We start from the raw sequence: 24,163 nt of genomic DNA, 5'->3' as shown, positions 1-24,163 counted from the left end.
AGAAAGTGTAACGAATGTGAAAAGTATGGTTTTGTTGTGTGTAACACCCTCGTAATGTAAATAATGGTCGCAGCCGTCCTCCTAGTTAATTCCATGAAACTTACACACAGGCCACGATATATCTTTTTAAATAGTTTATTTCCTTATTCCATGTAGGCTAAATATGTGTTTCCCACTAGATTGACTCTGCATTGTATCAAACGAAATAAGCATAGGCCCCTTTCAATTTCCCCAATCATCTCCGCTCCCCCAAAGTTCCTTTCAAAAGCGGTGCGAGTGGTGTTCAATCCCGCAAGCCGCCATTGCCCATGTGCTCATCTCGGAGAAGAGGGGGGTAGGAGCCGCCAACTCACAGGCGTGGCACGTCGTCATGATCAAAGGAGGAATCGGACAGCCCTAACAGCCAACCAGCACCGCGGTTAGCGACCCGGTAGGCGTGCCCTCGCAGCCGGCGGCTTGATTCCGCCCCGAGTAATAAAAGCGACTGGAAGGGACTGCTTCGAGAGATGAGAGAAGAGATGACATGGGAGAGGACATGAGAGATGAGCTGTGAGCTGTGAGATGAGAGACGCTCTAAACCAAAAAGGAGAGATACTTGGAGAGGAAACAAGCCTTGGAGAGACGCGCTGAGAGGAGGGAGACGGCTCCACCAGAAGGAGAGGAGCAGGTGTGACCGAGCCAGCGCGTGACGTCTACAGCAGCAGCAGCGTCGACGCGACCGAGGGTTTTCCCGCCAAAAACGCGAAGAATTGGGAGCTGCTACCTCCAGCCCTGCCGGTTGCAGGGACCTGAGCCTCCCTCTCCAGCAACCCACCTCCGCCATCCCTGCCTGCAATTTCCCCCGTGTAAGTGTGAACGTCGTCTGTCTTGAATGTTGTCCTGGGGTTAAGTAAATTGAATAGTATAAGTTAACGATTCACTGTGTGACTGCTTCTTCCATCCATTGCTTGTAAATAACTTTGGTCGCTCCTTCTTTTTGCTTGTGTGTGTATAATAAATCTGTTCTTCCTCCGTACTCTGTCTTCTTCTCTTTTCCTTCTCTTTCGGTTGCTTTAGAGGTTTCCCGATTGAATATCTGTGGTGCGATCTGGTCAACGTTGGGGGAGTCGGGCCAATTGGGGATCCTGTAACGGTCGCGGTTGGACCATCCGCTCGGCCCAAAGTAACATCTAAACAGCGATCCGTAACAATTGGTGTCTGGGAGTGGGATTCGAGGCCCGAACCAAATTTTTAAAAAACGTGTGGAAAAAAAAAAATTTTTGGTCAAAATTACGAGCTGCCGAAATTTTGTTTTATAAAACCCGAATTTTGAGATCGCGCCATGGACAATCAAGGCGATCGGATGTCGGTGGGGGAGATAGACGGGTTAGGGGTAACCCAGGACTTAGGGGAAGAAAGGGAGGAGGAGAGCAATGAGGAGGCGGTTGAGGGGGTATCAGACGCACAAAATGGCGTCCTCGCGCACGAGGTATCAGGCGCGCAAAATGGCGCCTTTGCGCACGCGGTTACAGCGGCACCAAATCTAGCCGCGCCCGCGACCGTAGCAGCGCCGCAGATGGATTGGGGCCTATTCATGCTGCAAATGCGGGTTCTCATGGAAGAGAACAGGGGGCTGGGAGACCAAATTGGAGCAATGAGGGATGAAGCGAGGGCTGATAGTGGGCGAATAAGGGACGAAGCGAGGGCTGATAGTGAGCGATTAGAGGGCCAAATGGGGGCAATGAGGGACGAAGCGAAGGGTACCGGTGAGGGGTTAGACAAGAAATTTGGGAAGTTAGACAATAATTTTGAGGAGTTAGACAAAAAATTTGGGAAGTTAGACAATAATTTTGAGGGGTTAGACAACGGGATAAAAGAGGTGAAAAATGGGTTAATGGGGTTAGAAAATAGGATGGAGGACAAATTGCGGGAAATAGGGGAACAATCTGCCAGGGAAATCAAACGAATGGGGAACCAGATAGAGGAGGTGCAAATCGGGTTAGAAAGTAAACTGGATGCTCAGAGGGATGAATTGGGACAGATGAGGGTGGCATCTACAAAGGAGATGGAGGAGATACGACGAGGTGTAAGTGAGGAGGTTTCGGGGCTACGCGAGGAGGTAAAGCGAGGTGAGAAGCGTATGGAGAAAGAGGTGAGGAATAATACGGCTAGGTTACAGGGGGGCATAGAGGGTCTGACGCAGGGAGTAGAACAGCTGACAGTCGGACAAAGGGAACTAGTGGACCAAGTGGAAAAGAACACTGCAATCATCGGGGGTTTAAAAGCGACACAAAAGGACATTAAAAACGAATTAATAGCAACACAAAAGGAATGTCAGATGGTACATGAGGGGTTGACGAAGAAGTTGGAGGAGGTGACAGAAGTAATGGAGACGAAGGACCGAGAGGTGAGGACGCACATAGAAACGGTTAAGGTGGCGTTAGAGGAAGAGATAGAGGAGACGCACCGGGAAATAAAAGAGGTGAAGCAAAAATTAGAGGAAGTGGAAGAAGAGGTGAGTGAAATTAAGAAGAGACGGACAGAAACTAAGAGAGAAATCCAGGAGGAGGTAATGGAATTGGTACAAGGTCGGTGCTCAACTCATAATGTTCTGCTCACCAACCAAATAAAGAGTTTGCAGGTGGCAAAAGAGGTGCGGAGACGAGGTGCCAAGGTGAGTGGCGAACTATTCGGCAATGTATATGATGTGAGGAAAGCTTCAGTCGGCTTGGGGGTTGTTGGGGACCCGGGTGTTCGTGAGAGGCCGTTGGTGAAGTGTGCGACAGGTCTGGTGTGCGAAAAACGAGGTGTGCGAGAATGTCCGACCATGGGGTCTGTGAGGAAAAAGTGCGTGCCGACCAGTGAGTGTGCTGTCGAGAGTGAGTCGGTCATAGCGCGTGTGCGAGGGAGCACATGGAAGCGCGGTGTGGCGAGTGTTACGGAGGAAGTAACGAAAGAGTGTGCGCAAGAGGATGCGCGAGAAAGGTGTGTAACGGACAGGTGCATGGGGAAAGAGTGCGCTGTCAAGAGTGAAGGAGAATGCACGCCTGTGGTGAGAGTTACAGAGGATGTAACGAAAGAGTGTGCGCGAGAGGATGCGTGAGAAAGGTGTGTAACGGACAGGTGCATGAGGAAAGAGTGCGCTGTCGAGAGTAAGGGTGAGTGCGCTGTCAAGAATGGAGGTGAGAGTAGTGAGAGTGACACGGAGCGTGAGTTGGTTGTGACAGGTGAGCGAGGATGTACACCTGGAATGGAAGGATGCGCACCTGGAATGGTAGAGCGTGTGTGGGAATGCACACTTGAGTTGGTCGTGAGGCACGTGGTTGGGTGTGCGGGTGAGAGCACACCTGTGATTGTCACAGAGGAGGTGACCGAGGAGGGGCCGCGAAGAGGTGTGTTGGTGAGGTGTGCGAGCGACGAATGTGTGCCAAGGTGTTCGGTGGTCAGGTGTGTGACCAAGTCGGTGAGCGGAATGAGTGTCCCGAGGTGTGTAAGGAAAGGTACGAGGAGCATGGGAACAGCTGGAGGTTTGAGCAAGAAAGGGGTAGCGTATGCGTGTCAGCATCCAGGTGAGGCATCGACGGTAACCGGGTTAGCGGTTAGAGCGACTTTAAGCCGAATCGGGCCCTCGGTGCGTGCCGGGCTTCGCGTGCCGCGAGAACCAGCGTGGATCCGAGCCACGGCGGGTTTGAAAGGACCGCCGTACGCGATCCACGCTGGGCCTCGCTTGGAACGGCCGCGTCCGTGCTCAACTAGGCGGAGCGGGCAGCTCGATAGGAAGGGTCGTCATGGCGACCACTTTTTGTTGAGACGTGCCGGCAGGTCGAGATCGGGACATTGGATGGCTCCACGCCGAGGTGGTGCGTGGGATCTCGGCCCGGGTAAGCCCCCGTCCCTGCCCCGAATGCGGGACGTATCCAGCCGCTGGCACAAAACAACCCGTATTCATTGCTCGGCTGTACGAAGCCGAGCTTTAGAAGGGAATTGGCGCACCAAGAGGATCTAATAAGTAGACGGGTGATGAGGTTAGTGTTTTGGACCCAAAATTAGAAAAAAAAGCAAAATTTGATGATTGGTACGGTGATTGGCAGATGATTGGCAAAATTTTTGATTGGCTGAAATTTGGTGTGCCAAATTGATAGTAGGACCTCCCCGATGTGGTGGGATGGCAACTCTGTCATCCCTCACAACGGGGGGGGCAAAGGAGCACTAGCTTATGGGGTTGATGGCAGTGAAAACTAGCCTGGGTGGGTTAGGATATTGTGTGTAGGGACCTAGAAGATGACATTAGGTGACGTTAAGGTTAGTTAGTGACTGATACCTGTAGTGGGGACACAGGTAGATTAGCGTGGATGATAATGACGTGGGAGCGCAATAGTTTAAAGGGACGACTGGGAAGCGCAAGTTTCAGAGGGGAGTAGTTAGCTGAGATGATGCCGTGTGTTTGAGAATTGAACAGGTGTGATTGCACAGGTGTGCAACTGAACAGGTGTATGGAGCAGTGTATGAGTGAGTGATGGTGATGTGTATTGTGATGACCAAATGGTCCAGGAAGAAAGGAGGGTGCAGGTGGCACCAAGTGTGAGGGCACAGGTGTGCAACAGCAGGTATGGAGAATGGTAGTGTGGAATAAATGGAGTATTGGAATGGATGGTCGTGGAGTGAGTATGGTGGAAATTGTGGAGTGGAGTGGATGGTGCGAAGGTGTGAATGGGGGAAGAGTGGACCCCCATCACGGATACCCGGGGCGGGTAGAGTAAGTGTTAGGTAGAGGGTATAGGTAAATTGTGGTTGGATATTGGCATCTGTGGTGCGGGTGAAAGAATGGTCTTTGGATGGGTGCATTAGTGTTGTGGAAATGGCTGGGCGTGTAGCCTGTTAGTGTGTGTAGTTGGTTGGGCGCTCCACCACTGTGAGGATGTCGGCCAGGTGAGGCCGCAGGTGGGCTCTGGGAGCCGGTAGTAGTTGTTGTGGATGGGGCCCGAGGATCCGGAGGACGGACCCGGGTAGCCCAGTGCCAGAGGGCACCGAGTGGGGTGACAGAGCCAGAAGGGGCTTTCCCCAGTTAGATAGGTTAGGGTGAGGAGCAGGTAAGCTCAGGTGGCAACTACAGTGGTGGAGGTGTGCAGGTGGGTAGACCTGCTGGGAGAGCTACACGTCACAGCCCAGAAATTGTGCAAGGGCATCGGGAGATGAATCGGGGGAGTGAGACCCCAAATTGAGAAGCACCACAGTTTGGTCAATGGGAATTGGTTTTTAGAACCCATAGTGTAAGTTGGCCAATGGATTGGCAGGGAGAGACCCCGGGTAGTGTAAAGTGTGTTAAAGTCATTTCGAGGATAGTTAGGATTGGAGTCTCCTCGCACCATCTGCATCCACTCACCTGAGATGAGGTAACTCCACACCATGCCATGTTTTATTATTTTTCATTAATGCAAATGTTTGGGATTGTGAGACGCATCATGACGTGGGTGTGACATTGTGCGTAATTCCATCTCTCCCTCCTTATGAGGATTGATGATGAATTGGTGATGGCAAATTTTGAAGTAGAGGGATTGGAGACGAATTTGGTGTAGAAGGGAAAGATGGGGAAGACAAGACGTAGTGACGAATTTGTAAAGGTGTAAATTCTTGTAAATATGGGGTAAGGGCAAGGGTAGTGTAGGTGACAGGGGAGGGGTGACGTACGGTAGGGACGAGTTTTTCTCACTTCGCTCTCCGTACGCACTTCACCCTGCATTGCCTTTATTGACGTGTACCCTTGTGACCTTACCCCTCGCTCATTTGTCTTCCCCCCTTTTGTCTCCCACTTGAGGACCTGGGCGCCGAGGGGAGCGTGCGTGAGGTGGCCATTGTGCGCACGAGATTCCCAGAACCAGCATGCATTGCGTTGATGTACCACTTTATGGACCGCTGTTCTGCGGCCAAGTACCACTTGATGGACCCCAGGTTCTGGGGCAGGGCACCTCTGTTGGAGACCGGCCATAGTGGCCAGGGAATCTTGCTTGCGGACCTCGGTAAGGTGGCACCTATGCCAAACAGGTGGACCACCCTTAGTTGGCCCCTGAGGCCCTAAATAAAAACGAACACAAGTTGTGCTTTTTATTATTTCCAAGTAGGCCGCATGAAGCCAGAAGACGTCGGGAAGAACATCGGCCCAGCAGAGAAAGAGAAGACCACCACCAGTTGTTTTGTTGTGTTTATTATAAACCGTGGTGACTGTGCACCGAGTGGTGCTTTGTGGTGCTTTTGGGTGCTTTGGTGGTATTGGTACTGGTGCATCGATGCAATGCGTGCTGTCTCCTCCCTCCCAACAGGAATTTCTTTTTCTTGTTCCCTAAAAAAAAAAAAAAAACACAGGTCCTGGGTTGCGTTGTAAATAAGAAATAACGTCACTGTAAATAATGCTCCCCACCGTAAATGTATAGTTTGAAAACAATTCCGTAATTCGGTTAGCTGTGGGCTTGAGTCTGTTAGACAGGGTGCAATGCAATAGGGGGACATACTTATTTGTGTTTTAAGATTGTCACACTCAGGGTCAGGTTAATTGTAGAGGGAATTACACCTACGTGTCACACTAAGTTAAAGTTTTGTAGGCCCGAGGACGGGCCTGAAGAAAGGAGGGTGCAGTGTAACGGTTTTGAGAAGTGTAACGGTTTTGAGAAGTGTAACGAATTTGAGAAGTGTAACGGTTTTTGAGAAGTGTAACAATTTTGGAGAAAGTGTAACGAATGTGAAAAGTATGGTTTTGTTGTGTGTAACACCCTCGTAATGTAAATAATGGTCGCAGCCGTCCTCCTAGTTAATTCCATGAAACTTACACACAGGCCACGATATATCTTTTTAAATAGTTTATTTCCTTATTCCATGTAGGCTAAATATGTGTTTCCCACTAGATTGACTCTGCATTGTATCAAACGAAATAAGCGTAGGCCCCTTTCAATTTCCCCAATCATCTCCGCTCCCCCAAAGTTCCTTTCAAAAGCGGTGCGAGTGGTGTTCAATCCCGCAAGCCGCCATTGCCCATGTGCTCATCTCGGAGAAGAGGGGGGTAGGAGCCGCCAACTCACAGGCGTGGCACGTCGTCATGATCAAAGGAGGAATCGGACAGCCCTAACAGCCAACCAGCACCGCGGTTAGCGACCCGGTAGGCGTGCCCTCGCAGCCGGCGGCTTGATTCCGCCCCGGGTAATAAAAGCGACTGGAAGGGACTGCTTCGAGAGATGAGAGAAGAGATGACATGGGAGAGGACATGAGAGATGAGCTGTGAGCTGTGAGATGAGAGACGCTCTAAACCAAAAAGGAGAGATACTTGGAGAGGAAACAAGCCTTGGAGAGACGCGCTGAGAGGAGGGAGACGGCTCCACCAGAAGGAGAGGAGCAGGTGTGACCGAGCCAGCGCGTGACGTCTACAGCATCAGCAGCGTCGACGCGACCGAGGGTTTTCCCGCCAAAAACGCGAAGAATTGGGAGCTGCTACCTCCAGCCCTGCCGGTTGCAGGGACCTGACCCTGCCTCCCTCTCCAGCAACCCACCTCCGCCATCCCTGCCTGCAATTTCCCCCGTGTAAGTGTGAACGTCGTCTGTCTTGAATGTTGTCCTGGGGTTAAGTAAATTGAATAGTATAAGTTAACGATTCACTGTGTGACTGCTTCTTCCATCCATTGCTTGTAAATAACTTTGGTCGCTCCTTCTTTTTGCTTGTGTGTGTATAATAAATCTGTTCTTCCTCCGTACTCTGTCTTCTTCTCTTTTCCTTCTCTTTCGGTCGCTTTAGAGGTTTCCCGATTGAATATCTGTGGTGCGATCTGGTCAACGTTGGGGGAGTCGGGCCAATTGGGGATCCTGTAACGGTCGCGGTTGGACCATCCGCTCGGCCCATCATAACATCTAAACCGCGATCAGTAACAATATATATATATTGTATTTTGTGTATGTGTGTGTTTATTTATTAATCGCAATTCATTTTAAGAGTACACAAATTACTTCCAAACCGCTGATGGGATTGTGACCAAACTTGGCACAAATTATATTCTTATGTTGTGACTAAAGTTTGTTCACGGCATTTTAAAAAACGGGATGTAAGGGGGTCTACCGGGGGTCAAAGTGGATGCAGGTTTAACCTCCCAAAGTAGGAATTTGCTTTTTCCTCTGAAACTACACACAATATTTCGATGAAACTGTATTTGCTTTCTTCTCAGAAACTACGCACGCAATCCTGATGAAACTTGACCACAACCTTAATCAACCATGCTGTACCAATGTTTGTTCACAGCCTTAATAAACATAGGGACAATACCTCTGGCGCTCACCTGGTATAATGAACAGTATACTGCACCGACGAAAGGTATTTTAAACCAATTTCAATGGTTGCTAGAAGAGAGGGCAGCAAGTAGAATAATACCAACATAATCATAACTTTAAACAAAGAAACAAAAAAATACCTATTTTGGGGGGCAACCCCCTCGTAGACCCCCAACGGGGCAGTTTTTTTTTAATGCCGTGAACAAACTTTGGTCCATCACGGGTGATTAAGGTTGTGGTCAAGTTTCATCAGAATTGCGTCCGTAGTTTCTGAGAAGAAAGCAAATACAGTTTCATCGAAATATTGTGTGTAGTTTCAGAGGAAAAAGCAAATTCCTATTTTCAAAAATATTCAAAAATAGCAAACGCTCCTATCTCCGGACGACTTGGTCGAATCGTTTAGATTTTGGTGACTATCCAGATCCAATAATTTTTTAAGTGATTCTTCACCAATGAGAGATGGGACCAAAATCGATATAAAGCACTCAGCAACATATCTCAAAAGGTTGTGGGCAGGTTGTGTGTGTGAGACCAGGAAGAATTGCTTTAATTTTTGTGAAGATCTGGATCCGGACACGAGAATTTTTTAAATTGTTGAAGTAATTCTTGACCATCGAGAGATGGGGCCAGAAACGATATACGTATAGCAATCTATTTCAAAAAGTTGTGGACGAGTTATGACAAAACTTTGTGAATGATTTGGGTGGGTGACGAGAATCAGCCGATTAGATTTTGGTTCAGGTCTGGATGTAGATCGGGCCGATCAGTGGGATACGAAACGCAAACTGTTCCGCCTGGTGAATGGTATGGTATGCTCTGTACAGAGTTCCATTCTAGTTATTTGTTGAATTTGTGCGAAAGTTCCTTCAAGGTTTGCACTTTATGTTGTCACAGACGCATCTTCCATAAATCCCACTGCTGCGGCCTGTGCTGGGGTTCTCTTGTGTCAAAATGCAAGTATGAATGAGTTTCTCTCACCTGCTGCATTTTTTTGTTTGTTTAAAGGGGTGTTGGCCATGGAGGCGTTACACCGGCAGGTGCTGCCTTTCCTGTTGCGACGCATGAAGGAGGATGTGCTCCAGGACTTGCCACCTAAAATCATCCAGGATTATTACTGCAATCTCAGTCCACTCCAGGTATTCTTGCGAAGCGGTGGTGATTGTATTATGCTCGAGTCAATCAGGCCTTGTTTACTGTGCCTCTTAATACGGGCAAATCTGAAATCTTTTCATTGCCATAAGCAAGAAGGGGGGAGGGGAGGGGAGGGAAACGGTGAGGAGAACGGAAGGGATGGGGAGGGAAAGGGAGTGGAGTGGGAGGGGTAGAGAGAGGAGGGAGGGTTTAGGGGAGAGAGAGAAATGAGGCAGGAGAGAAGAGAGGATGGAGGGGGAAAGGGGAGAGAGGAGGGAGGGGGAGGAGCAGGGATGAGAGAGAGAGAGAAGGGAAGGAGCGAGGAAGTGGGGGGGAGGGGGAGAGTGACTATATCGCACAAAAATGTTAGTCAATGAAAAAATGGGTACATGAAAACAAAAAGGCAGCTCTGTCTACTGTAATACCATGGCTTGCAAAAGCAGCCTGAATAGTGCTCACCACGTGGTGGTTCACCTCGTTAAGCACATTAAAAAATGGTGTTATAACACACGCAAACTTCCCCGGCCTTGTGACTAATTAATGAAGTACACAGGCATTTCTCACTTCATTTGAAGCAACCTCGCCAAGCGGCTTAAGCACTCCAGCAAGAACAACGAAATGAGTGATGAGGAACGGCTGGCTTGGCAATCGATATCAAGCTGATTGCTTTGGGTTGAAATGGCTGAGGAATTTTAAAAACGGATCGATTTCAAGCAGCAAATCATGTGGAAACCACAGAGCAGACAAATTCAAAAAGAGGGTGTTATAACACACCCAAACCTCCCCGGCCTTGTGACCAAAAACAAAAAGGGAGCTCTGTCTCCTGTAACGCCATGGCTTGCAAAAGCAGCCTGCATAGCGTTCACCAATCGCTAGATATGGTAAATCCTGTCAGATTTCACTCCAGATTTCGGCATTATTTAGTCTACAGCATCCAATCCTCATATCCGAATCCAGATTTTGATGTGCTTCAAAAATGTAATGATAACACTGGTCAACAGCCAAATTGGTTCTGACTTATTTTGAACTCTTTCTCACTAATTTTGTGCCCACGAATCCGAATCCGACCTTAAAATTTCGCTATCACGTAACCTTGACGTAGTACATCATAAGTGTGGAAAAAATCTTTAGAGCATGCAAATTTCTTGATTAAGTCTGAAATAAGTCTATTTATTGTCACAAAAAATAATATGAACTTTATAAAATATCACAAAAAATAATATGAACTTTTAAGTTTTTATTTACATCACATAAAAAAATGTAAATTTTCAAAAATAATATGAACTTTATAAAATATCACAAAAAATAATATTGTCGCGTGGACCCTTTGGTTAATACCAGGGCTCGCGGATGGACCAAACGGATTGAATTGGAGGCAAAGACCAAACACGGATTCGGCTATAAAACGCGGGAGGAAGAAGGAAAATGGAAGGCTGCGGCAAAAGCACTTACCTGGAGGAGGGCGAACAAACAACTCAAACGGCAGCTCCGATCCTGCTGGGAATTAATGAACCAAACTCGACAAACACAATTTCAAATGTACAAAAATAAACAAGTTTATTTCACAGAACCCGAAACAATGAAACGCGACGGTAATCAAATAAAGCTCCTACGTTGGGATCCCACACACCAGACTCAACAACAGACACAGGAATGGATTAAAGGAAAAGAATTGTCTCGTCGTGTAAAATGGTGCGTGCGGCCTTATCTGTCCCTCGTCTTGTCTGTAACACGGCCCTGTTTGGCCCCGCTCGCGTGCCACCAGGCCCCGCTCCAAGCCTCTCGCCACTCACGAGGTCCGTGCACCACGCGTCCAACGCAGGCCAACGAGCTCCACACGAGGTCGATCTCCACTCACGATCGGTCTGCCAAGACGAAGAGAGCGTGCTGCGCAAGACGAAGCACCAGATGTCCAAGAGGAACTCCTGGATCTCCAAGAGTAAAGCAAGAAGAAGAGCGAATGATGTCCAAGCACGAAGGGCTGCACAAAACAAGAACCGGATGTGCTCTCCCCCAAAAATGTCGTATGGCGCGCGCTGATATAACCTTGCCGGTGACGTCAGTCTTGGCGCGCCACCCAATCAGCGCCTTCCACCGGACCTTCCAGCTTCGCGCCTCTCGTGCTCGTTGGCTGGAGGTCCACACCTACCACGCTGCCCATCACTCGTTCCCTGTAGCGTGGTCATAGCACGTGGCACTCGATGTGGCTAGGCCTGTCGGAGGTGTAACTGGCGGCGGCCATCATCGGCGGTGTCCTGGCTTGGTTTCCTTTCCTGTTCTCTTTCGAAGTCCTTGTCAGGGAAGGGAATTATTTAATGTTGCGCTAAGAGCCTGTCTAAATGTCTATAGGTGTGCATTGCCAGAAGGGACAAAGGTTTGATGACCAGGTTGGTCACACAGGGGTGTTACTCTTAATCCCTAACTACTTAACACACGAACATCCTGGTATGTTTACAAGTATGCATCTTAACCCGACAAATCGCATAAACACACAGAACTTATTACAGGTAGATTCCCTATCGCGACAGTCGAATACCTACCTATACAGATCTACCTGGCTCTAGATATTGCTTTACCCCCAGACATAACAATATGAACTTTAAGTTTTTATTTACATCACATTAAAAACATGTAAATCTCCAAAAATAATATGAACTTTATAAAATATCACAAAAAATAATATGAACTTTACAAAATATCACAAAAAATATGAACTTTAAGTTTTTATTTACATCACATTAAAAGTGCTTCTGAACTTTACTTTTGTGTTTGTAGGAGCAATCACTTTCACGCTGTAAAGTCCAACAGTAGTCGCCCATCATGTTTGGATTGAATCGGCCTTGATATCGAGTCTCCATGATGGCAATTTCCTGGTGAAACCTTTCTCCATGTTCATCACTGACATCGCCAAGATTTTGTGGAAAGAAGTCCAGATGAGAATGGAAGAAATGTATCTTGAGTGACATTCGAGCACCGAGCACCTGGGAACTCTTCAACATATTGTCCACAAGCTCTTCATAATTTGGTGCTCGAAAATTTCCATGGTAATTGTTAGCAAGAGCCACAAAACTATCCCAAGCAACGCTTTCCAGCTCAGATAGTCTCGTTACAAAGTCCTGATTAGTGAGTACAAGACGAATTTGACCCGAATTTCGGCTGTGGCTGATATTCCTATGGTATACTGGTTCTCAAAAACTGGATGTGCTAGTGAAAATTGGATATCATAATCGAAATCTACAGGTTCATGCTGGTTAGAATCGCCTCAAAATATAAAAGAACCATAAAACTATTAAAATTTTGTTGACCAGTGTAATCGATCGTGTTTCCAAGGCAAGCGCATTTGAGTTGGCCGAAAGAAAATGGTGGCTTAAGAACCTAGCGAGGTGCAGGGGGCTGACCAAGATGGCGGGCCGCCATATTGGGAAGGCACCACATCGGGTTTTATTCTTATGAGCACTTCGTTAATCATCTTAAAAAGGATGTTTTAATAGGACAAACACCCAGTTTTCATCCTTGCAATCTGTCGGAGGTCCAGGTGTATGCATGCAAAGTTTGGGGCCACTAGGTTTCATTGTTTTGGAATTATGGAGGAGACAGGCAGAGGGACGGACGGACACGACCAACAACAACAACAGGCAACAGGCATTTTAAGGCCATTTTCCCTGCTAGAGCGGGGGTTAGCCTTGAGGTCCCCATGACAATTTTTCTCCATTTTGCCCTATTTTCTGCATCTCTCCTTGTTAACCCCCTTGCCTGCATTTCTTCTTCGACCATCTTCAGCCAAGTCTTTCTCGGTTTTCCCTGTCCTCTACGTCCTTCTACATTCATTTCCATCACTCTTCTCAACCAGTCACTTTCATCCTTCCTCAACACATGACCAAACCATCTCAACCTGTTTCTCTTCACAGCATCCATCACAGGCTCTATTCCCATCATCTTTCGCAATTCATCATTTGTCTTCCTCTCTCTCAACGATACTCCACACATCCACCGAACCATTCGCATTTCCACCCTTTCCAACCTTCGTTGCTGCTCTACGTTCATTACTCATGTCTCGCTCCCATAAATATTAACACTTCTCACACATGCAGCATACACCTTTCCCTTCAGCTTCAACGACACTCCCCTCATCATCAGCACGCCACTCAGTTCCCGAAACTTCTTCCATGCACATCTCACTCGAGCAACCATTGCCGAGTCTGATCCACCTTCTCCATTCAGCATGTCTCCGAGGTAGAAAAAGGTTTTCACACCTTCCAGCTTGTTGTACACTGTTGTTTGACTCCTTCCTTCACACGGACACTGCCTTTTCTTATTATAGATCAGCTTGCATAGTGGTGCTGACATCATTATTCCATCCTCTACCCATCCTTTATAGTGATATCACCGAGGATAGTGACTCTCACATCATTATTCCATCCTCTACCCGTTCTTTATAGTTATATCAGCTGGGATAATGACTCTCACATCATTATTTCATCCTCTACCCGTTCTTTATAGTTATATCAGCTGGGATAATGACTCTCACATCATTATTCCATCCTCTACCCGTCATTTATAGTTACAGTGCATTCAGAAAGTATTCAGACCCGTTCACTTTTTTCACATTTTGTTATGTTGCAGCCTCATGCTGAAATCGTTTAAATTCATTTTTTCCCTCATCAATCTGCACTCAATACCCCATAATGACAAAGAGAAAACAGGATTTTAGAAAGTTTTGCAAATTTATTTTTTTTAAAAACTGAAATATCACATTGACATAAGTATTCATACCCTTTGCTATGACACTTGAAATTTAGTTCAGGTGCCTCTCATTTCTCTTGATCATCTTTGAGATGTTTCTTCACCTTGATTGGAGTCCACCTGTGGTAAATTCAATTGATTGGACATGATTTGGAAAGGCACACACCTGTCTATATAAGGTCTCACAGCTGACAATGCATATCAGAGCAAAAACCAAGCCATGAGGTCGAAGGAACTGCCTGCAGAGCTCAGAGACAGGATTGTGTCGAGGCACAGATCTGGGGAAGCCTACAAAAAATTTCTGCTGCATTGAAGGTTCACAAGAGCACAGTGGCCTCCATAATTCTTAAATAGAAGAAGTTTGGAACAACCAGGACTCTTCCTAGAGCTGGCCGCCCGGCCAAACTGAGCATTCGGGGGAGAAGGGCCTTGGTAAGAGAGGTGACCAAGAACCCGATGGTCACTCTGGCTGAGCTCCAGAGATCCTGTGTGGAGATGGGAGAAACTTCCAGAAGGACAACCATCACTGCAACACTCCACGGATCTGGGCTTCATGGCAGAGTGGCCAGTGCATTCAGAAAGTATGACGAGGGCATCAGGGGGACGAGGAGGAGTTGCACGAGGGGGACGAGGGGGGTGGTTGCACGAAGGGGGAGGGTTGCGTGAGGGGAACGAGGGGGATTTTGCAAGGGGAACGAGGGGGTTTTTTTTATAAACTTTGTCTTGAATGCCATGAGGGTGGGAAGGTAGAGGGGGAGTGAGTGTAGCCAGAGGCGTGTGTGTGTGTGTGTGTGTGTGTGTGTGTGTGTGTGTGTGTGTGTGTGTGTGTGTGTGTGTGTGTGTGTGTGTGTGTGTGTGTGTGTGTGTGTGTGTGCGCACTTGCGTGCACATGATTATGATAACGGTCCTTTTTATGGTATTCCTTAAAAGAACAATCATGTTTAAAATGCATTACGAAAATAAGAGAGAACGAGATGGTATGCATGGAATACTTACCCTGCGCAGTCAACTTGGTGTGAGCCAACTCTTCTATTTTTGAACTTTTCTTTTTTTTTGATCCAATATGGCTGCCAGACCACGTGAGCGATGACGTCATCAAATCATATTCTCGAAATAATTGTTGCATAGATCATGCTCAATAAATTTCAAACTGATCAGACTAAGCGTTGTCCCTGTCGAATTATGACATCGTAATTATGGCACCAATGACGTCATCGTTAGCAACACCTATTCCCCATATGGAGTTATTTACAATGAGCCACGTTTCAATTTTTAAAATGCTGACACGGCACACACTTTACTTTACTGAAATGCATACACAAATGTTGTATTTTGTCAAAAATCGTCGGAATTTCGCCAAATCTGTTTTGGTCGTGTGTTAATATACCTCAGCGATTGACAAATCTGAAATCAGAATTTTATTTGAGGTCAAAATGACCCCGTGAGGTCGCTCCGTACTTTGCCTGCTCATCATTTGCAGTTATAATTAATTCCATGCCCACTCTAGAAGACTCTTCTTCTTCACGCAATAACTCGCTTCCAGACCGTATATCCAATCATCTTGAAATTTTGCACAAATGTTACACTTCATTACCTCTACCATAATATAAAGTTTGACGTTGATTCAACCGGTTCAAGAGTTATAAATTTATAAATATTTTCGTTTAAGTATTTATATCTGCCAAACCACGTGACCTATCGCAAATTCCAAAAGGTCATTTTAGCAGACTGATATGCTGAACACATCTTTGAAGTTTCCCCTCGATGGGATCAAAAATGAGGGAGGAGCTAGGTTTTAAACGTTTATGCTTAAAAACGTCATAACTCCGAAACCATGTGACGCATGACGTCATTCTCGCTGGCTTTTTTGTTCGTCATGGGTATGCGATTTTTGCCTGCAAAGTTTTTTGTTTTTTTTCAATATGGCGCCTGTACCACGTGACCTGTGATGTCATAATATTCAGTAAATATTCTACAGGAGGAGTGAGTCCCTCCTATGGTGAAAATTTCATGCCATTCGGACCAATGGTTGCCGAGAAAATGAATTTTTAAAATGCGTCACGACGTACGTACGTATGGACGGACCCGAATGCTTAACCCTGACGTTCGCTTCACGAGCAAAAACAACACAACAACATGCATTTTAAGGCCATTTTCCCTGCTAGAGTGGGAGTGAGCCTTGCGGTCCCCATGACAATCTTCTCCATCTTGCCCTATTTTCTGTATCTCTCCTTGTTAACCCCCTTGCCCGCATTTCTTCTTCCACCATCTTTAGCCAAGTCTTTCTCGGTCTTCCCCGTCCTCTACTTCCTTCTACATTCATTTCCATCACTCTTCTCAACCAGTCACTTTCATCCTTCCTCAACACATGACCAAACCATCTCAACCTGTTCCTCTTCACAGCATCAATCACAGGCTCTATTCCCATCATTTTTCGCAATTCATCATTTGTCTTCCTCTCTCTCAACGATACTCCGCACATCCATCGAACCATTTGCATTTCCACCCTTTCCAACCTTCGTTGCTGCTCTACGTTCATTACCCATATCTCGCTCCCATAAATCATAACACTTCTCACACATGCAGCATACACCTTTCCCTTCAGCTTCAACGACGCTCCCCTCCTCGTCAACATGCTACTCAGTTCCCGAAACTTCTTCCATGCACATCTCACTCTAGCAACCGTTGCCGAGTCTGATCCACCTTCTCCATTCAGCATGTCTCCGAGGTAGCAAAATGTTTTCACACCTTCCAGCTTCACGCCGTCTCCAAGATCCAACTCAACATTTCCTCCATCTGCAGCTCCCTCTGTACATACCTTACACTTGAATGTAGCTGCCACACTGGTTAATGACCCTCTCAGACCACTACATTTTTGATGAACCCACTCAGCGCACATTGTACATTGAATTGAGTTCACTCCGACACCCTTCCTGCACACAGCACAGGGCCACTTCCCAGTTCTTTCCACCTCACCACATGCTTTACCACTTGCCATCACCTTCGTCTTTCCGATATTCACCTTCAGACCTTTTGTCTCCATACATTCCTTCCACTTGTTCATCTTTTCCTTCAGTCCATCCATACTTTCCGCAATCAACACCAGATCATCTGCATACAACAACTCCCACGGTAAACCCTCCTTTACGTTCTGAGCCAGCACCTCCATCACAGCTCCAAATAGTAGTGGACTTCGTACCGACCCCTGATGCACTCCCACCTTCGCCTCAAACTCACCACTGTTCCTGTCCTTCGTCCTTACAGCTGTGCGTGCTCTTTTGTACATTGCCATCACTACTCTGATCAACCATTCCTACACTCCTAACTTCCTCATTGCCCATGTCAATACTTTGCGTAGAACCCTATCGAATGCTTTCTCCAGATCAACAAACCCAAGAAACAACTTCTTCCTCTTCTCCATGTACTTCTCCTGCAACTGCCTCACAATAAAAAGCGCGTCTGTCATTCCTCTTCCTGGCATAAAGCCAAACTGCATTTCGTCGATCTTCTTTGTTCCTTATCCTCCTCTCCAACACCCTTTCCAATACCTTCATTCCATGCTCCAATAACTTTATCGCTCGGTACGAGCCACACTCTAGAGGGTCACCTTTCCCCTTGTATAGAGGGACGAGGGTACTCAGTTCCCAAGCCACTGGAATGCGGCCTTCTTTCACCGCCAGATTACAGATCTCTGTCATTCTCTTCACACCCCAACTTCCTGCTGCCTTCAACATATCTCCCACAACTCCCGTCGGCCCTCCCGCTTTTCTACTATTCATTGCTTTTATCGCTTCCTCAACTTCCTTCTCAGTTATCTTCTCTGCCGGTCCTAAAACTGGGTTACTCTCTATGTTGCCATCCCATTCATTCTCTGTATTCAACGGCATTTCCATATATCTTTTCCATCTTCCTTTAATTCCATCTGGGTCCACAACGATTTGTCCCACTTCATCCTTCAAGCAACTCACCCCCATCACATCGCACCTCTCTTTCGCTATCTGCTTTGCAATCCTGAATACTGCTTTCTGACCCTCTTCCGAATTCAAGCGTTCTCCGAACATTTTCCTACATGCCTCCTGCGCCTTTGCTACCTCTTTCTTTGCAGCCTTCTTGGCTGCCTTATAACTTTAATGCTCTGCTGTTTCTGCTCCCGTACCCTCCGCCTTCTGCCACTCCTTGAACTTCTTCCTCTTCTCGTCAATCCTCTTTCCAACTTCATCATCCTACCACCATGTTTCCGAGTGCCCCGGTGGTCCTTTTGTCCATCCACATACCTCACCAACAGCTCCCAACAGACTAGCTTTCATTGACATCCAACCACTTTCAAGCTCAACCACATCATCCTCTACCCTACTCAGCCTCTCTTTTAATGCTTCCTTTACTGTCACCTCTTTCAACCTCCACACCTTCATTCTCGGTTGGTACTTCACCCACCGAGCTCTCCTCGCACCTTTCACCCTTATGTCGCAGACAACCAAGTGGTGCTGTGAAACAGCCTCGTGTCCCGGAGGTGCCCCCTATCTCGCCTACGCACCATCAGGTAGTCAACGGTTGTCGTCGACCCACCTGTCGTGTACGTAGTGTGTTCAAAAAGTATCCGACCTTTATTTTTCGTGCGTAAAAAAAAAAGAGAAGCTAGGGAGGCGTTGATTCGGTGCACGTATGTAGGCGATCCTAATGCGCACCCGTGAATTTTTTCCCACCTGCAGAAGCTGTCATTCGACGGCAGACCGCCGATGAGTGAGGACATGTAAGTGAGCGCCGTCAAATTTTCGTTTTTGACAAAATCTTGAACAACGCTACTGCATCAAATTTTGTGTTTCATCAAACTTGCATCAAAACTGCAACTTGGTTTCTGGGTCGTACCCATAAACCCAGGACTCATCGCCAGTGATCACTGTGTTGAGGAAGCTGGGATCGCTGTTCACAGTCTCCAGCATGTCCTGTGCGATCTCCAAACGGAGTTGCTTCTGCTCAATCGTTAGCAGCTTTGGTACGAACTTCGCTGAGATTCTCCTGAAGCCCAAATCCTCCTTCATAATGGAATGAACGGTGTTGAATCTTGCGGATCGTTTCCACTTGGGAATCGCCAAGCTTTACACAAAATTTGATGCAGTAGCGTTGTTCAAGTTTTTCCGTCATTTTGTCAAAAACGAAAATCCGACGGCGCTCACTTACATGTCCTCACTCATCGGCGGTCTGCCGTCGAATGACAGCTTCTGCAGGTAGGAAAAAATTCACGCGTGCGCATTAGGATCGCCTACATACGTGCACCAATCAACGCCTCCCTAGCTTCTTTTTTTTTTACGCACGAAAAATAAAGGTCGGATACTTTTTGAACACAGTAGTATGTAACAAGCTTATTATCCTCTTTCTGGAACTGAGTATTACAAATCAACAAATCAGCTCCATCAGCAAACTCCAAAATCCTTTCACCTTCTCCATTTCTCACACCATATCCGTAACCCCCATGAACTCCCTCAAAACCATCCATACTCCTTCCCACATGTCCATTTAGGTCTCCTCCTACCACAACAACTTCCTCATCTTTCACGTTTTCCATCAGCTTCTCTATTGCACACCAGAACTTGTCCTTCTCTTATCGCTCCGACCAACCTGCGGAGCATATCCCGAGATGACGTTCACCAAGAGCTTTCCAGTCATCATTTTCACCATCATCAACCTATCACTCACTCTAGTCACACTCACCACACTGTCTACAAACTCCTCAGAAAACAGGACACCAACACCATTCACGCCCTCCGGGCACCCTTGCCACACGAACTTGTATTTCTGTCCCTGCCTACCCTTCACCATTCTCACACCACTTCCCTTCCATCCCGTCTCTTGCACACAACATGTGTCCACTCTTCTTCTGACCAATACTTTCACCACTTCTCCTGATCTCCCTGTCATTGTCCCTACATTGTCCCTGTCATTGTCCCTACATTGTCCCTACATTGTCCCTACATTGTCCCTACATTGTCCCTGACATTGTCCCTGACATTGTCCCTGTCATTGTCCCTGTCATTGTCCCTACATTGTCCCTGTCATTGTCCCATTGTCATTTCACTTCACGAGCGCAGGGTAAAAATAGGGGCAATGCCCCTGGCCTCACCTGGTAGAACAAGGGATCCGCTAGAAGGTGTGGATAAGCTACAAAATATTAAATTAGCCGATGATTTGAACAAACTTGTGAAAGTACCATGCAGACCTGGTTCCTACAATGTTACATCCAAATCGGGTAAATACTTTTTGAGAAGTCCAATGTGGCGATCCCAGAATCGTTAACCTATAAATTGACGTATTTACACTACTCACAATAAGTTAGGGATATTGTGGGAGTGAGTTTATTGTCCCCCGTCGCACCACGGAGCGAAAGGGGGACTATGGTTTTCCCGTGCGTGCGTGCGAACGTGTGTCCGTGCGTGCGTCCATGCGTGCGTGTGTGCATAAGCGAAGGACCGAATTCTAATTTGATGTGTGGGTGCAACGCACGTCAAAATCCAAGATGGCCGCCGCCATGTATGTCTGAACCTTGAGCGGAATATCCTGAAAAATAAGCGAAGTACCAACTTCTAATCTGGTGTGTGGGTGTATCTAGGCATAAGGAAGAACGCTATCGAAAATTGGGTCGCCATGTCAAAATCCAAGATGGCCGCCGCCATGTATGTCTGAACCTTGTGAGCGGAATATCTTGAAAAATAAGCGAAGTACCAACTTCTAATCTGGTGTGTGGGTGTATCTAGGCACAAGGAAGAACGCTATTGAAAATTGGGTCGCCACGTCAAAATCCAAGATGGCCGCCGCCATGTATGTCTGATGCCATGTATGTCTGAACCTTGAGCGGAATATCCTGAAAAATAAGCGAAGTACCAACTTCTAATCTGGTGTGTGGGTGTATCTAGGCATAAGGAAGAACGCTATTGAAAATTGGGTCGCCACGTCAAAATCCAAGATGGCCGCCGCCATGTATGTCTGAACCTTGTGAGCGGAATATCTTGAAAAATAAACGAAGTACCAACTTCTAATCTGGTGTGTGGGTGTATCTAGGCACAAGGAAGAACGCTATTGAAAATTGGGTCGCCACGTCAAAATCCAAGATGGCCGCCTTGCGTCTTCCACTTTGTCAACTCACATCACTTTAATGACGGGGGACCTAGGCGTAACGCTTGTTTTTTTTATAGGGGCTAGCCGCTAGGGTTATGATATTGAAATCAAGAATGCTGTGTTTTTCACACTCATTAATAACCATAGAATTAGGACCAACAACTTTTTTCAACATAATTAATACACAAAATCAAGCACACCGAAGAATCTGCCGATATCCCTAACTTATTGTGAGTAGTGTAATATTCAATTTGTTGCTGGGATTTGCATGGCATCAGAAGGCCTTGGTCCTCAAGTTCTCCAAAGTTTTGTCAAAATAGGACTGTTAGTTTTAGCGTCCGCTGATGAACTTTGTGGTCAAGTTTAATCGAAATTGTGTGTGTAGTTTCGGAGGAGAAAGCAAATACCGATTTTGCGGAAATGCCCCCTCACCCCTTTTGACACAGATTCTTTAGCTCACTTGTAACATAGTTCAGGTGAGGTATTAGCATCACGCGGCATTCGTCCGTCTGTCAAGTGTGTCGGTGAGTATGTAAACACTCGGATCTTCTTCTCTGAAACTACACACACGATTTCAATGAAAGTTTACCACAACCTTCGTCTGATGTGGTAAAGTTTGTTCACTGCATTAAAAAAAAAAAATCAGTGTCGAAGGGGATCTATAGGGGGTCAAAGTGGGTCCAGGTTCGACCCAACCCCTTCCCCCCCCCCCCCCTCCTCCCCATCCCCCCCACTCACCAAAATCGTTATTTGCTTTCTTCTCTTAAATTACACACCGAATGTTCATGAAACTTTACCATAATTTTCACAAAAGTCGAAGATCCGAGTGTTTACATACTCACCGACTCACTTGACAGATGGACTGACGGATATCACACGATGCTAATACCTCACCTGAACTATATTCCAGGTGAGCTAAAAATTGCTTTGAAACGACAATCATGTTTTTGTGAGTGATCCAAGGAAAAGGAAATGCTCCTGACCCACAAGGACACCTGTATGCTTCGTTCCAAGAAATGTGGCAAAATTCCTTTGTTTTCCATTTGGTGAATTATTTTCTCATGATGATGTTATGGTGTCTCATGATGATGTCATGGTGTCTCATGATGATGTCATGGTGTCTCGTGATGATGTCATGGTGTCTCATGATGATGTCATGGTGTCTCATGATGATGTCTCATGATGATGGCATGGTGTCATGATGATGTCATGGTGTCTCATGATGATGGCATGGTGTCTCATGATGATGTCATGGTGTCATGATGATGTCATGGTGTCTCATGATGATGTCATGGTGTCTCATGATGATGTCATGGTGTCTCGTGATGATATGGTGTCTGGTGATGATATGGTGTCTCGTGATGATGTCAAGGTGTCTCGTGATGATGTCATGGTGTCTCGTGATGATGTCATGGTGTCTCGTGATGATGTCATGGTGTCTCATGATGATGTCATGGTGTCTCATGATGATGTCATGGTGTCTCATGATGTTCCTTCCTTCCAACATGCAAGGAATGAATGAATTTGGTATTTTTTGCAGGTGTAGTTGTTTTGTTTTTAAGCTTGTTTGTTTTGCATGTTTGCTTCACTTTACCTTATTTGTTATTTATTCATCGTGAAGGATTACCTTTTCCACAGCACCAAACCCAACATGGTTTATTGAGAGGTGTCCAGTTTGGAAGGGTTGTGCGTATCGTGCTCACATGGTTGGCTGGTATACTTGCCTTTCAGGTTCGGCTGTACGAAGACTTTGCTCGGTCACACGCAAAGAAGGATGCGGAAGAAGGTCTGTCTTCTGCACCCTGTATGGAAAAACGAGAACCAACTAAAAAGAAAGCTACCGGACACGTTTTTCAGGTGTGAACGTCGTGACCACTTCACCATGTTATTTGTATTAAATGCCGAAGCTCATGGAGGAGCTAGAACACAGAACAGACCAGGACATAAGAGAATGAAAAAAAAAAAAGAATAGAAAGATGGGAGACACCATTTTGAAAGAGAAAGAGAAGGGAAAATAGAGAGAGACTTGGATAAATAAAGGGTGTGGGGAAGAATGAGAGGAAGGGGAGGATACAGGGGAAGGTGGAATGCTTACATACGTATGGCTGTCCGTACATATGTAAGCATTTGTCTGACACATCTGCTCACAAACTAGCTGACCAATATCGACCAAATTTGGTATGATGTATCAGGACAGCAAGGCCTCATGGGGTTGTGCTCCCCATCTGGATTCACTTCCGATGAGGGGGGGTTAAAGGGGTGTTCCCCCAAATATTGGTATTTCATTCACAAATCTTCTTCTCAGAAACCGCCAGACAGATCCAGACCAAACTCACCAAAAAGCATCGGGACCATGCCCTAACTTTGAGTTGTGCTCCCCATGCCTGTGTCTCCCTTGGAAAGGGGACCACGACTTCCCTCCCCTAATCCCTCATTAATTCATTCATTTTTCCCTCACAAACTACAGCACCTTCAGAAAGTATTCACACCCCTTGACTTTTTTTGCAGTTTGTTGTGTTACAGCCTGAATTTAAAATTGATTTAATTGAGATTTTTTTTGTCACCGATCGAAACATCGAAAGTGGAATTATTTTTTTTAGAGAATTTTTACGAAACAATTAAAAGTGAAATATCTAATTTACATTGAGTCAATACTTTGTCAATCAACCACCTGAGTCAATACCTCGTAGAAGCGCATTTGGCAGTGATTACATCTTCGAGTCTTCTTGGGTTTGTCTATCAGCTTTGTACATCTGGATTTGGGGAGTTTCTCCCATTCGTCCTTGCAGATTAGCTCAAGCTCTGTGAAGTTGGATGGGGAGCGTCAGTGAACAGAAATCTTCAAGTCTTTCCACAGATTCTCAATGGAATTCAGGTCTGGGCTTTACCGAGATGC

General features: G+C 46.4%; 1 protein-coding gene across 3 annotated transcripts in view; it reads left to right on the top strand.

The window, feature by feature from the left end:
• The window catches only part of BTAF1 (B-TFIID TATA-box binding protein associated factor 1), a 321,948-nt gene that overhangs the window by 279,840 nt on the left and 17,945 nt on the right, over positions 1-24,163 (top strand). For all 3 annotated transcript variants that reach the window (XM_078786829.1, XM_078786828.1, XM_078786827.1), the window contains 2 exons: positions 9,289-9,419; positions 22,999-23,124. In XM_078786829.1, coding sequence (XP_078642955.1) covers positions 9,289-9,419; positions 22,999-23,124 — 257 coding nt within the window. The remainder of the gene's footprint in view (positions 1-9,288; positions 9,420-22,998; positions 23,125-24,163) is intronic.

Source organism: Myxine glutinosa, chromosome 11, assembly GCF_964187855.1.
Source record: "Myxine glutinosa chromosome 11, kmMyxGlut1.1, whole genome shotgun sequence".
In the NCBI taxonomy this organism is placed as follows: domain Eukaryota; kingdom Metazoa; phylum Chordata; class Myxini; order Myxiniformes; family Myxinidae; genus Myxine; species Myxine glutinosa.
This window is presented reverse-complemented; position numbering and strand designations above follow the sequence as displayed.